The sequence below is a fragment of the Euprymna scolopes genome, chromosome 5, assembly GCF_053919585.1.
Source record: "Euprymna scolopes isolate OS-2025 chromosome 5, ASM5391958v1, whole genome shotgun sequence".
Lineage (NCBI taxonomy): Eukaryota > Metazoa > Mollusca > Cephalopoda > Sepiida > Sepiolidae > Euprymna > Euprymna scolopes.
This window is the reverse complement of record NC_136486.1, coordinates 126272991-126295261: the sequence shown is the minus strand read 5'-3', so window position 1 is coordinate 126295261 and position 22271 is coordinate 126272991. Positions and strand designations below refer to the sequence as shown.

Here is a 22271-nt window from a genome sequence, read left to right as displayed (position 1 = left end):
GCAGAAAGGAGAAAAGGGCATCAACTACAAGGTTTCAAATCTGGTTTTTGAACTCTGTCAAGTCAGGATAGGGTACTATGAGTACCTCCTGCCCAGATATGGCAACAGTAGTCTATTTTAAAGTATAAAGACATGTGTACAGAACAAGAATCTTCAATGGTTTAGTCATGTTTAAAGAATGGGCGAGAGATTTATGGTAGCAGATTCCGTTCACAGGGAAAGACAAAGTGTAATGTAGTCGTTACATGTCAACACTCGGAATCCACACGTTGTATGCAGACAGTCGCAAAGGAAACAAAGACAAGGAAAGAATTTAAATCACTTTTTTTCAATTGAAACAACAGACATTTATTTACAGGTACTTCCAGAATAACGCTTTGTCTCTTGTTCAAAAGTATTCTTGTGCTCCAATGTGCTTAATAAGACTCTGCTATGTCGAACACGTGGTGCTCTGTTTTTGTTCAACCATGTTTAGGACACATGTTTCCCTGTTGCTCGTGTCCACGTGTGTAACACATCTACTTCCGTTCACTCATGTCTAGAACAAGTTTCGAATCCTCTACGTCTAGAACACTTGCTTCTTTTTTTTTTATTTCTGTTGTCACATCGCGTGGCCGGCTTGGTCATTTGCATATAGCTGCTGCTGCTAATCCATCGTCAGTGTCTTTGTTTAACAAGGAAAACATGAGAGGAAGTGATAAAAATGGAGTTGAAAGATGAAAGAAAGAGGAATATAATAAAGACCCAATCAGAGATAGGTAAATTTGGAAGCCAATTTCTTAAAGTCGTCTTAAAGGTCCGATCGGGGAAAGTTCTTTTGAAGTCATTATGATTAGAATGTTAGATGAAAGTCCTTCGTGGAATCAAGGAGTTTAGAAGATTAAAGTCCTGCGTGAAAATAATGAGATTATTTTAAAGTTTGTGCTTTATCTGGCGAAGTTCGCCTTACTTAAATGTCTCATGAAGAAAGTAATTCATGAGGGAAGTAATTCATTGTTATTAATTAGAAAATGTGCGGAATGGATGCGTGTGTTCATAAGTAATTTTGAGTGTCCGTGTAGCGTGTGTAATCATGGTGTTGACGGCTTTGGCAGCGACGATGTTATGAAGACGAAAGGTATGTTCTCGTGCGTCGTCGAAGCGAGAAGAAAGGAAGAAGACTGAAGTGACTGAATGAACGGAATGAATTCATACTAGAAGACCGTTTGATGCGTTTTTATACATTTTGGACCGGCTCCAAAAACAAGATTGCTACTGCTTATATTTTGTTTTTTGGAAAAACGTTAAAAAGACAATCTTCTGAATTTTCTCATCGGTCGCTTGTGTCACGTGATACTGTCACCAAATACGTCCGCCAGAAATATGTTCATTTTACTTTTGTTGTTGTGAGAAGAGTGTGTGGGCGTATTTGAAATTGTGCCGTTGCTGGAAGAACTTATTTTTGTGCAAAATGCGCGGGGAAATTGAAATAAATAAATGTTCGTTTATTTGCGCGCGCGCGTGCGTGCGTGTGTGTGTGTGTGACTACATAAAGTATTGTTAAATAACAATGTTTGTAAAAGTTCTTCAAATTAATTCATGTTGCATAAACTACTAATAAATTAACCTTCTCATATCATTTCGATTCATCAGACTACAATTCTCATCTTGAGTGTCATTTTCACAATGTTTCGGTCGATGTAACCTCCAACCTTCTTCAGGTGTATCGGGAATGTTTCTATCGAACTTAGAAATTTGGATGGGATTTTGAACAGAATCCTTTATTTAATTCATGGGGGTAGTATGTTCTTATTCTGTCAGCCATGACTGGATAGATGTCCTAAGTAATTCGCAATTCTATTTTTTTTTTTTTGTCGCTCATACTGCAAATTGAACTTTCCACTTTTAGGAGAATATCATTTTTACAATTGATTTTTCCAAGTACTCTAACCACTGAACCACGGGTCCTGAAGACGGTCGGAGTTACAGCGACAGAAGCGTTGTGAAAATGACACTCAAGATGAGAAAAGTAGTCCAAAGAATCTAAATAATATGAAGAACCATTCCTCATCTCAAAAATTCAGAAACGTAAATGAACGTACTTTTAAAATATCCACCACTTTACCTTGCTAATCAGTGAATCGCAACCACAAAACGCGTATTCGTTAACGTAATAACATTTACTTAATAGGTTCATCTAGTACATATATCATTCTTATCGTTATAAATTTCACTTCACAAAACTTCCACCAATAATTATTTTCGTAAAATAGGTTGTTTGTATCATATCGATTTTAATAGATTTATTCCATCGAGATGCTTCAAAGTTTACAGTTTACAAAGTATATCCTTTCCAAAAGATACCAAACACTTGAACATTTTCTAACAATGTATCAATAAGTCTACAGATAGAAATCTATTTCTACTAGATGTATCCAAGAATATTCATAAGCGGCTTTGGTGATCTGTCATGCTTGTTTGCGATAGCATTTATGAGTTTGTCATAATTAAGTTTGATATAGAAATTTCTTTGTTCTGTATTTGTTTTTATTTTCGTTTTTATTCACTATGTTATTAGCATGAATATAATTTAGCTCGCTTCAGTTTATTTCTGATAACATATAGGCTGGTTAGGGATGTTCAATATAATGGTTATGTTTTTCATTACTTATCTTTTTTTTTTTTTTTTTTTTTTTTTTTACAAAGGCATCACCACATTATCAAGGCCCAGAGGCCACTCAAGGATAAGGGTTAAAGAGTGTACAGTAGAAATTGGTCAATATAGTAATCATTAGTAATGAAAATTTGGTAAATTTAATAACTTATATGGAACGGCTCATCAAGAACTTATTTACTTTAGACTTGAACACAACCATATTGTAGTCAGCCGGAAAGCAGGAAAACGGAAGACAATTCCACAGGCGTGCAGTTCTAAGAAAGAAGCTTTGTTCATGGAATCTACGTTTAGGTTTAGCCACAGATAAAGAGTGGGGGAAATTATTGATAGTGTTTACAGCTAGACGAGTGTTTCTTGTGAAAGTTTGGCGAGGGGGGACCAAAGATTGAAGCTCAGTTGAACACTTTCCATGAAAATAACGATACATCAGAGACAAACTCGCAACATCTCTTCTGTGAGATAGAGGTTGCAAGGAGGAGAAAAGGACATCTCCTACGAGGCTACGAAGTCTATTTTGAACTCTATCAAGGCAGGACAAGTCCTTTCTAGCAGCTCCTGCCCAGATGTGGCAACAGTATTCCATCCTTGGACGTACCTGGCTCTTATATAGGTAGAGAATAGCATCAGCAGTGAGATATCTACTGGATCGATAGAAAGATCCCACCATTTTTCCAGCGGCCTTGGCAACAGATTTGATATACGTGTTCCATTTAAGATCAGGAGTAATGGTCAAGCCCAGAAGCTTGTCAAAACTTGAGGCCTCCTGAAGACGAGAGCCATTCATTTCAATTGATGACAAATGTGGATTAGAATGTTGATGATGTAAAGAGAGAAGCTTGGTTTTAGATGCATTAAAAGTAACCAGCCACTCCTTTCTCAGCAGTTTAAGCAATCTATATATTAATAATAATTAATAAAGTGTGTTTTATTTTCTGTGTCATGCTTACATCCGGGTCTTTAATTGTTATGTTCTTCCATTTCTTGTCATGAATGATTTTATCAAGAATTCTTCATAAGTTTTGGTTTCGGTTTCGCTTATAGTTGATGGCACTTAAGTCATCTATTTTTTAATAAATAATTTTATCACTAATTCTTCATAAGTTTTGGTTTCCGTTTCGATTATAACTGATAGCACTCCAGTAATATATATATATTTTTATATAAATAACTTTAACAACAATTCTTCATAAGTTTTGGTTTCGATTTCGATTTTTTTCATAAGTTTTTATTCCGGCTTTCATTCAAGCTAATGCACCCAAGTTATATGGATATATATTTTTATTTTTGAGATCACAACTTTATAGTATATAAAAATCGATAGAACATTAACTCTATAATCATATATACGAAATCTGCAAGAATTAAAATATCATATTTAAGCATACTTTCCGACCGGGCTTTGCAGGGAGTTCATGCTAGTTTAGAAAAATACTTTTGCAGGTTTATCAAAAAAGCTACAATAATATCAGAGCATCTCCATTTACAATGAACACCTACAGAAAACCAACATCATTACATATGAATGAATCCCCCCCGTGGAATTTTCACAGGTCCCGCTAGTTAATAGTAAAAACAGTTTCAGCATTTCACATATTGCTTATCAGATAAAATGTTTGCAATCAGTTCTACTCATTTGTTGTATTCGTCTGTCACACTTCAGTTGGAAACAAATAGGGAATCGGTACTATATTATCTGTTCCTGTCATGAAACTCTTCTCTCAGGCATTACATCCTCCTTTGAAGAGTTGTAGTACAGCATATTGCCGTCATAACATGTTTCCCAATGAACAATAGTTTTACAAAAGAATCATCTCGGAGACCTTTCAAAGATAAAGATTAATGAGTGTATGGTAGTCATTGAGACGATAGTGTAGTAAATTTGGTATAATTCGATTACTCAAGAGACGGCTCAATAAGAACCTGTTTATGTTGGATTTGAAGACGACCATATTGTAGTCGGCTGGAAAACAGACTAGCGGAACAGAGTTCTGCAGGCAGTTCTAGGAAAGAAGCTTTGTTCATTAAATCCACATTTAGGTTTAGGCACAGAAAGATAGTGAGATAAATTATTGATAGTGGTTTCAGCGTCTGATATTGAGCATGGGGAAATGGGGAAAAAGGTGGTTGGTTAATTTTAAGGCATCTAAAACAAAGCTTCTCTCTTTCCATCATCAACGCTGTGACCCTATTCCGGTCCCAATTGAAAATAAAAAGGTCTCTGTTTTGACAAGCTTCTGGGTTTAATCTTCATTCCTGATCTGAAATGGAGCACATACATCAAATCCGTTGCCAAGGTTGCTGGAAAAATGGTTGCATTATTCTACCGTTCCTGTAGATATCTCACTGCCAATGATATTTAAAGCAAACTACATCCTCCTCATATATATATATATATATATATATATATATATATATATATATAACTACTTCATTTACTCACATAAAATTAATATACGAAAGTATAAATTTATGCGTAAACTTTAAGTATTTACTTCAACAGTGCTCAATACATAGGTAGAGCTAGTTAGTAAGTCAGAAATATATACGGCGTTTAAGCTACACTGAATATTCCGCATTTCATCCACTCTAGGATTCTTCAGGCTTATATATATATATATATATATAAAATTTTAATCCATTAAAAATGGACAAACGTTATAGCCAGTTGACATAATGAGTGTTTTATATCAAATTGATGACTCAATATGGTAAAATGTCTGCTCGTTTTTACATTAAATACTAATCCCTATTAATCTTTAACTGTGCATCGAATGAATACCATAATTCATAGTTCGATACACCTTATCATAACAAAGGTCTATATAACATTTCAACCAGATCGGTCAAGTCATGTCTGAGAAAAAACGGAATGAACAGATTGACAAACAAGTAGAAATATTATATATAGATGCACACAGTAATTATGAAAATATATTTATGGCGGTTAAGCTACACAAAGTCTTCCGCATTGCATCCTCGTGGGGAATCGTCAGGTTAAAATGCAATTTCCTATGGGGATTAAATGCGGAAGCATCTGTGTAGCTTAATTGCCATAAATATATTTTTCATAACTTTCTACCTAACTCTACTCACGTGCTGAACACCGTTGAAGTAAATATTGAAAATCCATACATAAAATTTTATATTTCCTTGTATAATATTTTATTGTGGAGGAATGAAATACTACTACTACTACTACTACTATTACTACTACTACTACTACTACTAATAATAATAATAATAATAACATGAAGATAACACCACTAATAGTATGAGCGCTAGGAACAATATTGAAAAACTTTGAAAAACGAATGGGAGAGATTGGAATCAGAGGGATGGCTGAGAAAATACAACAAGTAACAATAATGAAAACGGCTGAAATATTAAGGAAAACTCTTGAATGCAGAGACTAAAACGCGTGAGCTACAGGCGCAAGCCGAATATACAGAAACGGCTGCAGATGTAAAACACAAAGGGACATTACATAGAATCATGAAAACTAAAACTGTATAATAGGGAGTTAACCCCCTGCACCATGATCTTCCTGCTACTCCCTTTTTATGTGTGTCAACATAAACTGACAGAACACCAAATAATCGAGGAGAATGAAGGACGAAAGACCGAGAAGATAGAACACTAGCTAGACCTCCGCTGAATGAGTGCAAAGAGGACTGGTACCTTCGAGAGGCTTTTTGCCACCTAAAGGCCAGTGAAGACCAACGGTCACCGCCAACAAGAAATCAGTGGTTAGCGATAATGCAAAATAATCTGCAAAGGTTATCGAAAGAGGTGGAGAGTATTGGAAACCCGTGGAGATTTGTTGTCACTCAGACTCCAGAGAACACCATAAGAAAAAGTGATCTTTGATGATGGTCTGTTTGACTACTCCTAATGAGTAAATAACAATATTAATATATACAGAGAGCGATCGTTAAGTGTCCACATAAAAACAGTACATCGACATACATACAGGCTCCAATTCCGCACACTTTTTGATATAAAGCACCTGCTTTGGACAAACTTTTTAGTTATTTGAAGATAAAGACCAAACAAGTGAGAAATCACAACGATCTCTTACAACTATTCAGACCATCCCCAAAAGTCATTTTACCAACAAATTTGCCAAAAATGAATGATTACCCCAGATGGTGTGAACTTGAAATGTTGCCAAACATAAGTTCAAGAGATCAGGGCCTTCATTTATCGAATGTTACAACCTAAATGTATATGTACGAGGTGGGAGGGGGAGGAGGCCACTCACCTTGGATACAATGGCATTCTAGATTTGTTTCCCCCATTGAACCTTGGAATTTGATACACACCAGGAAGTTTCTCGTTTGGCAGTCGAATAAACAAATTCTATGTTGTTTCATGAAAGCATCAAGGCTTGTAATTAGCATGTTTTTTTGTTTTTTTTTATGAGAGGCACTGAAAACGATTGCAGTAAACAGGGACAGTCCAACCGGTTGGACAAACTTGATAGCTGTCTAATGAGTGTCACAAATTTTAACTGGAAAATCTATATAAAATTATTATATCCGGTCTGTCTGTCTCTCTAAAGGAAAAAGTTTACAAACAAAAGTGTGTTACAGAAGAAGTGCACGTCATGATTCCGGGACCAAAATCACAGTATTCACTTCCACCTCACTGCAGGAAGATGTGACACAAGGTCAGAATGTTGGGAGAGTCAAACCAGCGCTTCTAAAGGAGAAACACTAACTTTTTAAAAATTGGGCACTCTATCACATTCTTTAGTTGGGGCGCATCAGGCAGTACACAATAAACTATTAAGTTGACATTATATTATATTTGTGGTTTGTCTGTGTATCTATCCGGGGATGCAATCAAAAATAAAGCCCTATACCAAGATCAAACAACTTTTGTTTAATATACTACTTGTCAATACTAACGGTCACTCAAGTATCAGGGCTAATGAGATTGACGAATAGATAATGATTTGATTACTTAAGAGAGTGACTTGATAGGTATTTTTTGACATTAGACTTGAAAACGACTATGCTGTAGTAATATGGAAAGCAGCTGCATGTTACCGTGTTCCACTGATGAGAATTTCTTAGAAACTCAGTTTATTGAAGTTAAATTCAGTATTAGCTTTTCTTAAGTAAAATTTTTGGAGAACTCTGAAGGAAGTATTAATTTTCTATTATTTTTTTTAATATAATATCGTGGGGTCCCTGTTATAATTACTCTCATTTATTACAAACTATGCCAGAAGTCCTTATTGATTTGCCTACCTACAAGTACACAGTTAGACACAGGGTCATTCTAATCTGAAAAAAAAAATCAATCACTGCAAAAATAATAATCGTCCTAGTTTACAAGTATTTTCCTTTCACTGAGGACATAAAAACTGAAGTTTTAGTATCAGAACATGCTACAGTTTAGTTCTAAACAAATGGCAAGTACCTGGAGGGTCTGTTAATTTATATACACTTGTGCCCGATATTATTCATACCCCACCCTTGAAAATTGAATTTATTAGGTGTAACTTTGTAAGAATTTATTGTTTACGTCCATATTGATACATATTCTTAATAAACCTCTTCTGATCATTTTCGTCATTTTAAAATCTCGGGATACTTGTAATAAAAGAAATATACAGCTATTTATAAAATCTGCAATGTTCAAAAATAATCATACCCCCTTATTTTTTCAGTATTAATCGAGTTTCTGACTGTTTGTTTCCTGTTTGATTCTTATTTTGAATGCTTTTATACAACCTTTGATTAATTTCATTTCGTTTTTTGCATTTTTCAGAAATTAAAATGATATCACCTGAAAACCAATAAAAGAATAAAAATTATTAGAATGGGGAAGAAAAAAGAGCTTAGTAATGATCTTAGGACTAAAATTGTGAATTCACATAAGGATGGTTTAGGTTACAAGTCAATTTCCAAGAAATTTGAGGTCCCTACAGCAACAGTACAGAGCATCATCAAAAAATTCCAGAGCCACCACACAACAAACAACTTGATTGGTAGAGGAAGGAAAAGGAAACTGTCTGCTAGAGCCACCAGGAATATTGTAAGAAGTGTTAATGCAAATCCAACCACCACTACTAACGACATTTTAGAAAATCTGGAGTCTTCTGGCATAAAAATATCAAGGCAAACATTGCAAAGGACTTTGCATGAAAATGGTCTGAAAGGAAGAAGACCAAGAAGGACTCCATTGCACACCGGAAAACACCTTGCAGCACATCTAAAGTTTGCTAGGACCCATGTGAATTCTCCAGAGTCCGTTTTCTCAAGTATTTTGTGGACTGACGAAACAAAAATTGAATCGTTTGGCCATATGGATGCTTCTTACGTTTGGAGGAAGAAAGGAGAAGCTTACAACCCAAAGAACACCATACCCACGGTGAAACATGGTGGTGGTAGCCTAATGTTTTGGGGCTCCTTTTCGGCTAGTGGTCCAGGTAGTTTGGTCAAGATAGATGGAACCATGAAGAAGGAGCAATATTTGGAGATACTCCAGAAAAACATTAGACAGGATGCGGAGAAGCTCCATTTAGGACCAAACTGGGTCCTTCAACAGGATAATGATCCAAAACATACTGCCAAAATAGTCAAGAAATGGTTTGAGGATAATCAAATTAATGTTTTGGAATGGCCTAGCCAGAGTCCCGACCTGAACCCTATCGAAAACCTCTGGCACATATTGAAAACTGAGGTTAAAAAGCGGAAACCTAGAAATTTGAGGGATTTGGAGAACTACTGCATTGAAGAATGGTCAAAAATCAGTGTTGATGCTTGTAAAAACCTTGTTGATAAATATCCAAAACGGTTACAGGCAGTTATTAAGAATAAAGGGCATGCTATTGACTATTAGTAAAAGAGGTATGAATAATTTTGAACTAGTGCCATTATTGTGTTTCTTTGTATAATGTTTCAAACTTGCATAATTTATTTATTTGTTGAGTTTAAATTAAATGCTTATGCTTGATTTATTGTTTGAAATCCCTTTAATATTGTCTACCTTCTGGTTTGAGCAATATTCTTATAGAAATCTCAAAGATCCGAGGGATATGAATAATATCGGGCACAAGTGTATATATATATATATATATATATAATTATAAATTTTGTGGATCTTGCTTGCTTGCTTTCTTGCATTTTGACTTCGATAATTGGGCGATTCCATATTTTTAAAAGAGGGATGACAGGTGAATTATATATATATATATATATATATATATATATATATATATATATATATATATATATATGGGCGTGGTTCAGAGGCGAAAAAACGAAGGTGAAGAGTTTTATGTTTTTGTTTCGAATATAGCTGATGGGACCCAAGTCATATATATTAGTTTAGTTTTGATCTCACTACGATGTAGTAGGTTTAATATAATAATCGATAGAGAATTGTTTCCACAATACGTAATCTGCATGAACTAAAATATAATATTTAAGCTTACTTTACGACCGGGCTTATATATATATATATATATATATATATATATATATATATATATACTAATAGGTTGCCCGAAATTTCTCAGTCATAAAATATACTTAAATATGATATTTTAATCAATGCAGATTTTGCATTTATTATTATAGCGTCAATTCTCTATTGATTATTATATTGTACCAACATTTAGTTGTAATTTCAAAAATTAATATATATATATATATATATATATTTTGTAGAATATATGTATAAATAGAATTAAGCGTAGTAGTTAAATGAATCCAATCATTCATAACGAAACCATAAAAATGAATGATTAATTAATGAACGTTCGTTTCTCCAAGGAATATGCAAATTAACCTTCACGAAGCTGCTTGAATATCCATGACTGAATATATTAGAAGTTCGTTTTAGTAATTTTTAAATAGAAAAAAGGTAGGCTTTTAATATCAATGTCAGTGCGACAAAAAACTCAACTTAATAGGTGTATAGATGACAATATTACTGCTACAATTCCTTATATATAAATACAATCATTACTTTCAGAGTGATTCTATGCTGTATTTTAATGCATATTTCTACCTAACAGAACTCTTCCTATTTCAGATAAGCTTACAACATGTCGTATATATAGTATGTACGTTGAAGATTGTTTTATTCATGTTAGTTAAGTAAAATACTGATATTCTGGAGGGTTACCGTATAGGGAGCAGACAGAATTCCTTACTCGTGGTTAAGACAGAAAACAATCAAACCACATAGAAGAAGATTGTTGGCTCTGTATGGTAATCTTCTGGTGATGGTGCCACAAACAAAAGACTCGCTTCCAATTTGTCATGAGCAAGCACGGAAGTAGTAAGGCTCAGAAAACTGTCATGAGAATGCTGATGCTAGTGTGCTATCTCATGTAAGCAGAGATAGCGAAGCATAAATAAAATAAAGTGTGGCTGAGAGATACAAGGCTCTAATTGATTGAGCAAGAGAGAGAGAGAGAGAGAGAGAGAGAGAGAGAGAGAGAGAGAGAGAGAGAGAGAGAGGAATTTTTAAATAATCCGTTAAGGAAGTCACAGACACAAAGCAGACATGGGGTCATGTGAGGATGCTCTTTATCACAGAAACATGGAAAGGAAACTCATATGGAAAGAACCTACGAACTTCTGAAGCATCCTAAACCCAATGATTATCATGAAATGTTCCCTCCTACTACAAGAACTAGACAGTAGATGAGGAAAGTCGGATTGAGCAGTAAATGCCCCGACCTGTAAAAAGTGCCTGGGCAGCTCCGTCGCCATTCTGCGGTAAGTGTGCCTCAGGCGATTAGCAATAAATTAATTTTTTTCTCAAAGAGAGAGGCAAAGCCTGAAAGGGTGGACCGCCTAGAATTGCAGAGAACTAAGCTCCCACCACAAAATCAACAGGGGCCGGATCATTACAGGAATCTGTTGATTTTGGAAACTGAAAATTTGAAATATTAAACATCGTTTATAATTAGTTCAGCCGTGAATAATGAAATCTCTATCCATTTACTTGCTAAGCTGATCAGCATTCAAACTCATTAAATAGAGTTCTGTTCCAAATTCCATCTAGATTACTGAGTTTGACAGAAATATTCCCGAGTTCAAAAAGATAGACCTGAAGAAGATCGGCGGTTACATCGACCGAAATGTTGTGAAAATAATACTCTATCTATGTAAGAGCCAGGTACGTCCAAGGATGGAGTATTGTTGCCACATCTGGGCGGGAGCTGCTAGAAAGAACATTCTGCACTGACAGAGTTCAAAATAGACTTCATAGCCTAGTAGGAGATGCCCTTTTCTCTTCCTAGCAACCTCTTTCTCACAGAGGAGACATTGCGAGCCTGTCTCTGTTTTATCATTATTTTCTTGGCAAGTGTTCGTCTAAGCTCCAATCTATAGTCCCCCTTGCCAAACTTTCGCCAAAAAACACTCATCTATCTGAAACCCCTATCAATAATTTCCCCCACTTCTTATCTGTGCCTAAACCTAAATGTACATTCCAGGAACAAAGCTTATTTCTTAGAACTGCGGAACTCTGTTTTATTTGCCTGCTTTCCAGCTGATTACAATATGGTCGTCTTCAAGTCCAATGTGAACAAATTCTTGATGAATTGTTCCCGTTAAATAATTCAATTTACCAAATTTCCACTACTAACGATTACTATGATATTGTCCTTTTGACTGCCGTACACTCTTTAACCATTATCCTCGAGTGACTTCTGAGTCTTAATAAGTGGTGATTCCTATGTAAAAAAAGGAAAAGATGAGAAAAGTAGTCCGATGAATCTGAATAATATGGCCAGGCATTGTTATAATGTATCGTGTTATTATGTTCAAATAAATAGTGATGAATATGTATAAACATATGTTTATTGCCGTATGGGACATCTATACATCTCACTGGCTAAAGAAATGAACGGCCTGCGTAAACGTATAAGTGATGTTATTAATATTCGTATTATTATGTTTGAATATATATATATATATATATATATATATATATATATATATATATATATATATATGGAAGAATGTGAATTATGTTTGTTTTTCTTCTTTTTTTTTACTGTGCGGATTATCCACGTGTTTCACAGCACAACGCAACGATATTATTTCTATCGAATATGGCGGCTCTCTGAAATTTTGTCATCGATTTAAGATTCTGCCCCAGTGTTGAGTGGTTGCATGGGAAGACATATATTATATGGAGAGAAAGCTGTTGCTACTCTCTTTGGAAAACTAATTTAGGAGAGGCGGAAATTTTGGAATGAATATAATTATTTTCTGTATTAATAAACACGCAAATGTTTTCTTTCAACTTGCTGTTTGAGAAGTTGATTGTATTGAACTGAAAGATGTGCATATGAAGTTTACGGTTATCTGCATATGACTGCAGAATCTAGAGGGTTAAAAGCGAAATCATTTCATTATATAGAGATGTGCGCGACTGTATAAAATTATGTCTGAAATCTGCTTTTGCACTTACGAATGTATGCGTTATAAGGGCAGATAACTCTATTACTCAAAAGAAAAGATATTTTTTTGGTATGCGTCTCTAGCCTCTTCATTTCTCCTTAATAGAAATATTTTTATTCGATAGTATCTGTTCTTTGAGGCAGCATCAATCGCAGACTGTCTCTGTTGAGGCATTCAATTCCAAGCAAATCAAAGAAAACATCTGGACAAAAAAAAAAAAAAAAAAGAAGCAAGACAAGGAAATTTCCAGTCGAATCGTGATACATTCTTATCCTGTCTGCGAGCCTTCATTTGCTTCTCTATTTGTCTCTTTGACAATGGCGTTTCCACAGGATCCTAATGATCTTACAGACTCGGCAACCGAGTGTGCGAGTTAACATTCAACTCGGTATCATTACGACCATTATCGTTTCTTTCATCTGTTAATAAATGTGTTTCATATTCAGAATATTGCTTTCTTTGGTGTCACTAAGGAAATGTGGGAGGGGATCACTACTTGTACTTTTATTGAAATCACTCATACATAAAAAAATATGGACGGATATTTTTAAGGTGCATCCATTTATTCTGTGCAGTAAACATTGAAAATGCTATTCAAACTTGTGTGACGGACCAAAGAATATGATATTTCAAATGTGTGACATACCAATAAAAATGTTACTTAAAACTTATGTTACAAGCCAAAGAATATGATATTTCAAATGTGTGACATACCAATAAAAATGTTACTTAAAACTTATGTTACAAGCCAAAGAATATGATATTTCAAATGTCTAACATACCAATAAAAATGTTACTTAAAAATTATGTTACAAGCCAAAGAATATGATATTTCAAATGAGTGACATACCAATAAAAATTTTACTTAAAAATCATGTTACAAGCCAAAGAATATGATATTTCAAATGTCTAACATACCAATAAAAATGTTACTTAAAACTTATGTTACAAGCCAAAGAATATATTTTAAATGTGTGACATACCAATAAAAATGTTACTTAAAACTTATGTTACAAACCAAAGAATATGATATTTCAAATGTGTGACATACCAATGAAAATTCTATTTCAAACTTATGTGACGAATCAAAAAATACTCTATTTCAAACGTGTGCCAAACCAAATAAATTGCTAATTTGCACTTGTGATGTACCAAAGAATATGTAATTTTAAACATGCGACATACTAAAGAAAATTATATTTTAAATGTGTGCCAGACCAAAGAAACTGCCATTTCAAACTTGTGTGACAGACCAAGAAATTTCTATTTTAAATCTCTGATGTACCAATGGTATTTTAAATGCTATTTCAAACGTGTGTGATGGATAAAAATTGCTGTCTCAAACCTTTGTGACAAACCAAACAAAATACAATTTCAAACATGTAACAGACTTAAAATAATGCTATGATTAATGTGTAACAGACGAAAGGAAATTCTATTTTAAACTTGTATGAGAGACAGATGAAAACGATATTTCAAGTTTATGTGACCGACCAAAAAATGCTATATTCATCTTGTGTGATGGACCGAAAAATACTATTTTTAAATGTGTAACTTAAATGTCACACACACACACACACACACACACACACACACACACACACACACACACACACACACACACATATATATATTCAAAACGTAATAGATTATATATGTATATCAAGTAGTAACATAGCATAATTAAAAGTTTAATTGTATTCACACCTGAATTGCCAACATGGACCTGTGGTACAACAGATAAAGTGCTAAGTTCTATGTGGCAACTTTATGGAGATTGAATTTCGGTTTTCAGTGCACATAATACAAAGAATATAATTAAGAATTACTTTAGACTTCTACTTAGTCATGGCTGACGGAACGAGAACAATCTCTCACCATGGATCAAACAAAGAGTTCATTTTGAAACTCTGTACAGATTTCCGAGACCAACAGAATGCATGTAAAGATCAAAGAAACGCTATTAGAATAGCATCCAAGATGAGGAGAGTAGTTAGAATAGCATCCAAATAATTTGAGTTAGAAAATTCTTTATCAACTTTCTAGTCGTGAAGCTACCAGGAATTTTCAAGTCCAGCACCTCCTGATCGTCCATGTTTGTTTTTATCATTCCCATATAAATTGTCAAGATGCAGATTATTTATGAAGATTGTATGACGTCATCTTTTATCTTGAACAAATTTATTCATGTTAACAGTTTTTATTTCTTAACTTTAGCATCAAGTTCAGCAGAGGTCAGTTCCTATTGTCAAGGTGCATCACGCCTGCACTTTATGTGTTGGTGCAGATTTTCTATGGAAATAGCCATACTTAGAAAACTAGATTTGCTTTGCTTGCTTCTTGATATTTGTATGATTTTCTTCCTCTCTCTTTCAAATTTTTGGGTTTTTTTTCTTTTCAAAGTGTCGTCCAGTTTGCAAGAACTGAATAAACGTTGATTTTGAAATCTGGTGTTTTTTTTTTGTTTTTTTTTAAAATCATCTTTATTTCAATGCTGGATGCAAATGTGATTCGACTATTTTTAATAATTGGATTCGCTTTGCATTTGACTTTAATTAGAAAACAAAATAAGCGGTACAGAAATGGGTATTGTTTCTCTCTCTCTCTTTCTCCCTCTCTCTCTCTCTCTCTCCTTACTTTGCAGACTCCCGGAAGCAGGTCAATTATTTTATTTCCTCATTTTCCGTGTCAAAATATTCACACTTCATTCCTCAGAATATCACAAGAGTTCATGATTTGCTTCTTTTAACAAACCAATCAATTACAAAAGAGGATGTTAGGTGCAGATAGAAGGGCATGATACACATACTGACACATACATATGACATACACACACTTCCCTAAAAACAAAAAAAAAATAAAGATAATATCATTGAAGCAGTTCGCTCCTTAAATGGCTGCCACGTTTTATTAGCTAGATTTGTCTGCTTTCCAAGCGGTGACTAGAAAAAATTAATAGATTGTATCAATTTATTGTCTGTTTTTTTTTTGTTTTGTTTTCTGATTTTTTCTGTTATCCGGACTTCGACTTAGTTATAGGTTAAGAAAGGTATGCTCTTGATTTTGCAAGAAACAAATAATAAAATCATATATATATATATATATATATATATATATATATATATATATATATTCGTATTATTTGGATTCATCGGACTACTGTTCTCATCTTGCGTGTGATTTTCACAATATTTCGGTTGATGTAACCTCCGATCTTCTTCAGGTGTATCTTGTTGAACTCGAAAATGTTTCTGTCGAACTCGGAAATTTGGACAGAATTTTGAGCGGAACCCTTTATTTACTATATGGGGATAGCGTGATCTTCTACCGTCATCTATGACTGGGTAGAGGTCCTAAGTAATTCGCTATTGTAAAAAGAAAAAAATACAACTGCAAATTACTTAGAACTTCTATCCAGTCATGGCTGACGAAACAAGAGCACACTACCTCCGTGAAGTAAATAAAGGGTTCCGCTCGAAATTCCGTCCAAATTCACGAGTTCAACAGAAATATTTCTGAGTTTGACAAGATACACCTGAAGAAGGTCAGAGGTTACATCGACTGAAACGTTGTGAAAATCACACTCAAGATGAGAACAATCCAAATAATACGAATAACCAATCCTCATCTCAAAAATTCAGAAACGTCATATATTTATATATATATTAATATATATTAATCTTAATTTTTCCCAAGCAAAACTTTGCTAAACTTTAATGCTCATCGCTCACAACTACTACTGAAATTTGTTTCTAGATAACAATACATAGATTTCGTCCCTGTTTACAAATTGTTACATTTAATCCAATTAAACTTACTCTCTCTAAAACGTTTCTCTAACAAAGAAAGTAGTAAACAGTTTAACCCTGATAAAATAAAGTCCTCTCGTGGAACATATGCTCACTGCACAACTTTATTCATATGCTCACTTTTCTATATGCCATTGAATATTAATCATATTTTTGAAACATTAATATTTACTACATAAGTGAGACTTAATTAAATTAATCACTGTTCCATGCTTATTTATAGTTTAACAGATTAGTAGAATAAACCGAACTTTGTGGTTCACTATGCACATTAACATTGCATAAAATAACTCTTCTGAAGAAGAGAAAAATTAAACGAACACCACACATCACATTCATATTGATTGATTAGCATAAAGCAACCCTAACATGAAGGTAGGTAAATTCTACACATCGTATTACAAGACTGTCTTTGTGTTTAAGCATTATAATAATGACGTATTATATCAGTAGTTATCAATGAAGAAAGATCTTACTTTTCTTGGCCAGTTTTGCTTCATTATTTATTCATATTGGCAACTTTAAAGCTTAACTAGGTTATGTTTCGAAGTAAATATATGTGAGAATACTATTTAGTGTTAAAAATCAATCTTATGAGCTTAAAAAGCATTGAAATAAACCTGCAAAAAAAAAAAAGAAGAAAATGCTCAGTAGAGGGAGTGTTCGAATAAGATCCATGCATGACAGAATTTTCGATACCAATTTGAAGTCGGTTCTACTCTATGGCTCAGAAACGTGGAGAGTGATCAAGACCAACACCCACAAACTCCGGACATTCACCAATAGATGTCTTAGAAGCATCCTAAACATCAGATGGCCAGAGACTCCATTTCCCCTGAACAACTGTGGGACAAAACCAACCAAATCCCAATGGAGATAGAGATCGAAAAACGAAAATGGAACTGGATTGGATACACCTTGCAGAAGCCTGCAATCAACATCACCAGGTAGGCCCTTGAATGGAGCACGCAAGGCAAGCATAAAATTGGTCGCCCAAGGCAGACAGGGAAAAGAAGCATCGAGGTTGAGACCAGCGCTGCCGGAATGACACAGGCCAAACGGAAGAGGACCAGCTAGAATCACGTAGTTGTTGTGGCCCTATGTTCCCCAAGGAATTAAGAGGCCTAAACTAACTATGACAGCATGGGGGTAAGAAAAAATTAGGTGTGCTTTGTATGACAGGTTTTAATGATAATATTGAAAGATGAAATAAATATAACGAATGGACTTTATAAATCTTCATACAACAGAAACTGTATTGATGTATCGTGTTATTATGTTCAAATAAATAGTGACGAATGTTTCTTAAAATAAACACGACAATACCTTTCCGGCAACTCTTGCAGCTGTGCTGACTCCGATCGTATTGGTTTGCCTTTCCTTTGGACTTTGTCTGCAATGCCGAGAGGGGGACCCTGGTAACTGGGCAAACTTAGATCTCCTTATCATCCGCCCAGGCCTGCATCCAGAGAGTCAATTCCAGCTTCGAACTGTATAACCACAGCAGATGATCCAGTGAACCAGACTAGATGCAGAATGCCATTGTCATATTAGACAGAAGGTTGCCATCATTCCTTATTTAAATAAAAATTGGTCAAAGATCAGAGAGTTTCAAGGAGGTTCACTTAGATTTCTACATTGTGTGGGCACGTCTTGTCGTTCGGTTTCTTCAATGCAAACTGCTTGAAACTTTGCTCCTATCCTGGACCACATGATCTAATATCTAACTCATAATTCAACACCTATTTCTAGAGTGTTTTGTCTAGGCAACTGAACTCTGAACCGTTCCATCAATCACGTCAGGTGCACAAGGCTCATTTCCATTCTCCATTAGGTTTTTCTTCAATACACTTTATGAAACATTCTCGAAATTCACACTAGTTGGCATAATTTCTACCTACCGACACAGGGGCCTCAATATATGACACTGTTTTTCTCTCATATTGTTGCTAAATATCACATTATGTTTTGTATCTACAAAAGAGAATTTGAATTCTTACTAGAGACTAGCTTATGCAAAAACACTGTTATCTATAGTAACAGCACTACAGTATTAAACTCCACCACACTAGATAAATTCAAATTGTATGTTTATTACCGTATGGGATATCTATACATCTCACTGTCTAAAGAAATGAAGTCCTATATAAATGTATAGATGATAGTGATTTTTTAATATCCATATTGTTATCTATACTATTAATAACATTCTAAACGTTTACGTATTTATGTGTGTGTGTATATATACCAATAAAACTTTCGAATGGACACCGAATTGAAAAATCCTTTTTTTCCCCTGAAAGCTATGTCCCTAGACTGTCCTTATCTATATATGGTTTGTAATGAACAATGCCGAGTCACACAAAAAGACCGAAATAAGGGTTTTTGGTCCGTTTCATGCAATTGTCAAAAAAATTACCTGCCCATGTCAACGGAATTTAGCACTTTCTGTATACAGTCGCGGTAACATCTTTCGGCATATGGACAGGGTTTGTGGCGCAATGGATAACACGTCTGACCATGGATCAGAAGATTACAGGTTCGAATCCTGGCAAGTTCGTAATAATTTTAGCCATCATTTTATCCAACGTTTACTCATTATCCTTACCCTTACTTAGAGTATTTTTGTTTTTTCAATTGTTTTGTTTTGTGCATATGGGAATTTCCCATACTCCGAGTTCACAGCGTAAGCATTGATAGTAAGACAATGTTGAGTGTACTTGATTTGTGTTTGACTCGACGTTGTGTGTGCTGACACGGCGCAGCCATTAGTGTTTGAATATATGTGGAAGGATGTGCATTAATATCTGATTATTACTGTTTGGGATATCCAGGTTTCACATCATAATGCAATGATATCATTGCAATAAATCAAGAGAGAAAACATAACCGGCAAGAAAATGCTCAGTAGAGAAAGTGTTCAAATAAGATATATGCATGAGAGCATGAAAGTGAGAAAAAGATTAAATAGTGTGACCTGTATGTTTTAAACGATGATATTAAAAATGGAATAAATATAAGATACTCTAATTTTCATACGGGGTAGAATGATAAAATTGTTGCTTTAAAAGAAAACAACTCTATAACTTTATTTTAAAACTTTTATTGAAAAAAAAAATCAATTCGGGTAACTTTATTATGTGATAGAGCTGACGTCTATTCTATGTAGCGACAATATACCCCAATCACCACCTCGATACGGGTCAAGAACTGAGAGTGTGCCTTTTCCACAAGTGCTGGTGAGAGCTTGGCGAATACTCGGTGGATAGCGAGGATCAGGCTAGCTTTAGTGTTGTAGGAGGTTATGTTGGTGATGTTCTCGACATATGACTTAACGAAGTAGTCCAGCAGGTTTAAGTGGAGCATGAGAGGGGCCAGTGAGAGAAGGGTCCAAAGTCGTAGCACTCCTTTTGAAGCCAAGCCTTGGTCTCTTAGGATTTGTGGGCCAGCACCGAATCTTGCTTCCATACCTGGGATTTGCCAGCGGCTACCTGACTGTACTAGGAGATCACTACTCTCTTCCAGGTACACTTTGGTACTGAGTTTCAGAGATGGCATGATATGGACCTCATTTGAAATCAAACCAAAGACCATAACCGTGGGTCCACCGATGTATTGAACTGTGTCTTCAAGCATTGAACTGTCTGGATTTGCATTTTGAGGGTGCTGGCAATATTCCTGCAATCATAACTTGGATCGGTAGAGAGCATGAGTTGTACAGCGCCGCATCTCCGATCTTGCTCGTTGAACACTGTGTAACTTTTAAACATGATAACAGGCTCCTATTGCTCCTAGGGTTTGTACACAACTGGCTAAGTAGTAGATGGTCTGCAACAAAAAAAAAAAAAAAAGAAAACTGGTTTTCATCCAAAAGAAATGGAATCATCTCGTCTTTTCTATGGCGATAATTTTATCGTTCCACCCTGTACATTGTTTGTTCTTAAATTTTTTTTTTCCTTTTGATACAGAATTAGTTTAATATAAAATATAATAAATATAATCTATAAATATAAAAGCGAAAATGTATATATGTATGTATGTATGTACGCTTTTCCTCGATGTTCACAAAAGGCTTCTTTCAGAGAAGCGCTCGCTCCACAACTTCTTAAAACTTTTTATAAATTGTAATATCTCACAGTTAACCACGGAGCTCGTTTGTCTATTTAATTTTATTGACTTTCAAACGTTAATTATTCCACATTTCCCGCATCGGCACGCGTTACATTCGGTTTTCGGTATAAACAAAAAGCGAAACTCGACTCTAATTACAGGCCCAGAGCCAGTGGTCTGTAGAGAGCTAAGTAACGTTTGGTCAATGTCGACTTCGTCATATCAGACGGTAGCTTTCATTTCGAGACGAGGGAGCGGGTTTTTAAAAACAAACAGACCGATTTATTGACCTCGTTAAAAACTGTCCCGCACAAAATGCTAACTGCTGAATAGCTATCGCCGTCACGTCAATCAAAAACGCGCACCTGTTTTTTTTCACATTTTACTATTTTCCAATGCGCGTCGTCAAGGCTTCGTTTTTTTTTCACGGGCACCTGTTTTTTTTTTTTTTCACATTTCGGGTTTTTTTCACACACCTACAAACACCCGGGCAACGCCGGGTACCCCTCGCTAGTATATAATAAATATTAAAAAAAAAAAAATGAACATTCTCCTAAAATGCTCTGCAGCTTTCTTCTAGAATCAAACAAAGACAAAAAAATAGTTTCTACATAATAAATAAATAAATAAATAAATAAATATATTTACTTACTGACAGAAATTTTTTACTTGTTCTGGATTGAATACTCCTGATAATCCTTGTGTTATATCTCCAAACTTTTTCACCGGCCGCATGCATGTAAGAAGAGTCATCTGGTTGCATGCAGAGCTCGTGTGAAGGATACCTGCGGATGAAAAATCGATAGCAATCGGTGAGTATAAAATATGATAAATCGGTTTTCTTACTTTCTTCAGAGTCTTCAAAAATGAAAGCAAAACAAAGAATTTGCTCTCAAAACCCAAAATGCAAATGCGGCAAAAAAAAAAAAAAAAAAAAAAAAATCAAATAATATATTTTCTTTTGATGTTTGTACTATTCGAACTCAAATCACTAGGATTGTCAGTGAAAGCGTAAACTACATCAAACAAGTTAGTTCAATAAAAAGTAGGAATGTTAGCTAGTGCTGTTTTTGTCAACTAATCAAACCTTCGGATTCGCGTATAAACAACATTACGTATTCTAGAGCGTTGAGAACAAACGTCCTTTGTACACACTTGATACAAAGAATACGGCAAATTTGATTACTTGTTCGCATGTGATTAAATCTTTGAAGTTCAGCTCTTCCATAATTCTGTTCTCTGTGCTGTGTAATAAAGATA

At 34.8% G+C, this 22271-nt stretch overlaps 1 protein-coding gene across 2 annotated transcripts in view; it reads right to left on the bottom strand.

The window, feature by feature from the left end:
- The window catches only part of LOC145276966 (uncharacterized), a 541458-nt gene extending 519663 nt beyond the window's left edge, over window positions 1-21795 (bottom strand). For both annotated transcript variants that reach the window (XM_080128509.1, XM_080128510.1), the window contains exon 1: window positions 21664-21795. In XM_080128509.1, coding sequence (XP_079984635.1) covers window positions 21664-21764 — 101 coding nt within the window. In that variant the 5' untranslated portion in view covers window positions 21765-21795. The remainder of the gene's footprint in view (window positions 1-21663) is intronic.
- Between the last annotated feature and the right edge of the window lie 476 nt (window positions 21796-22271).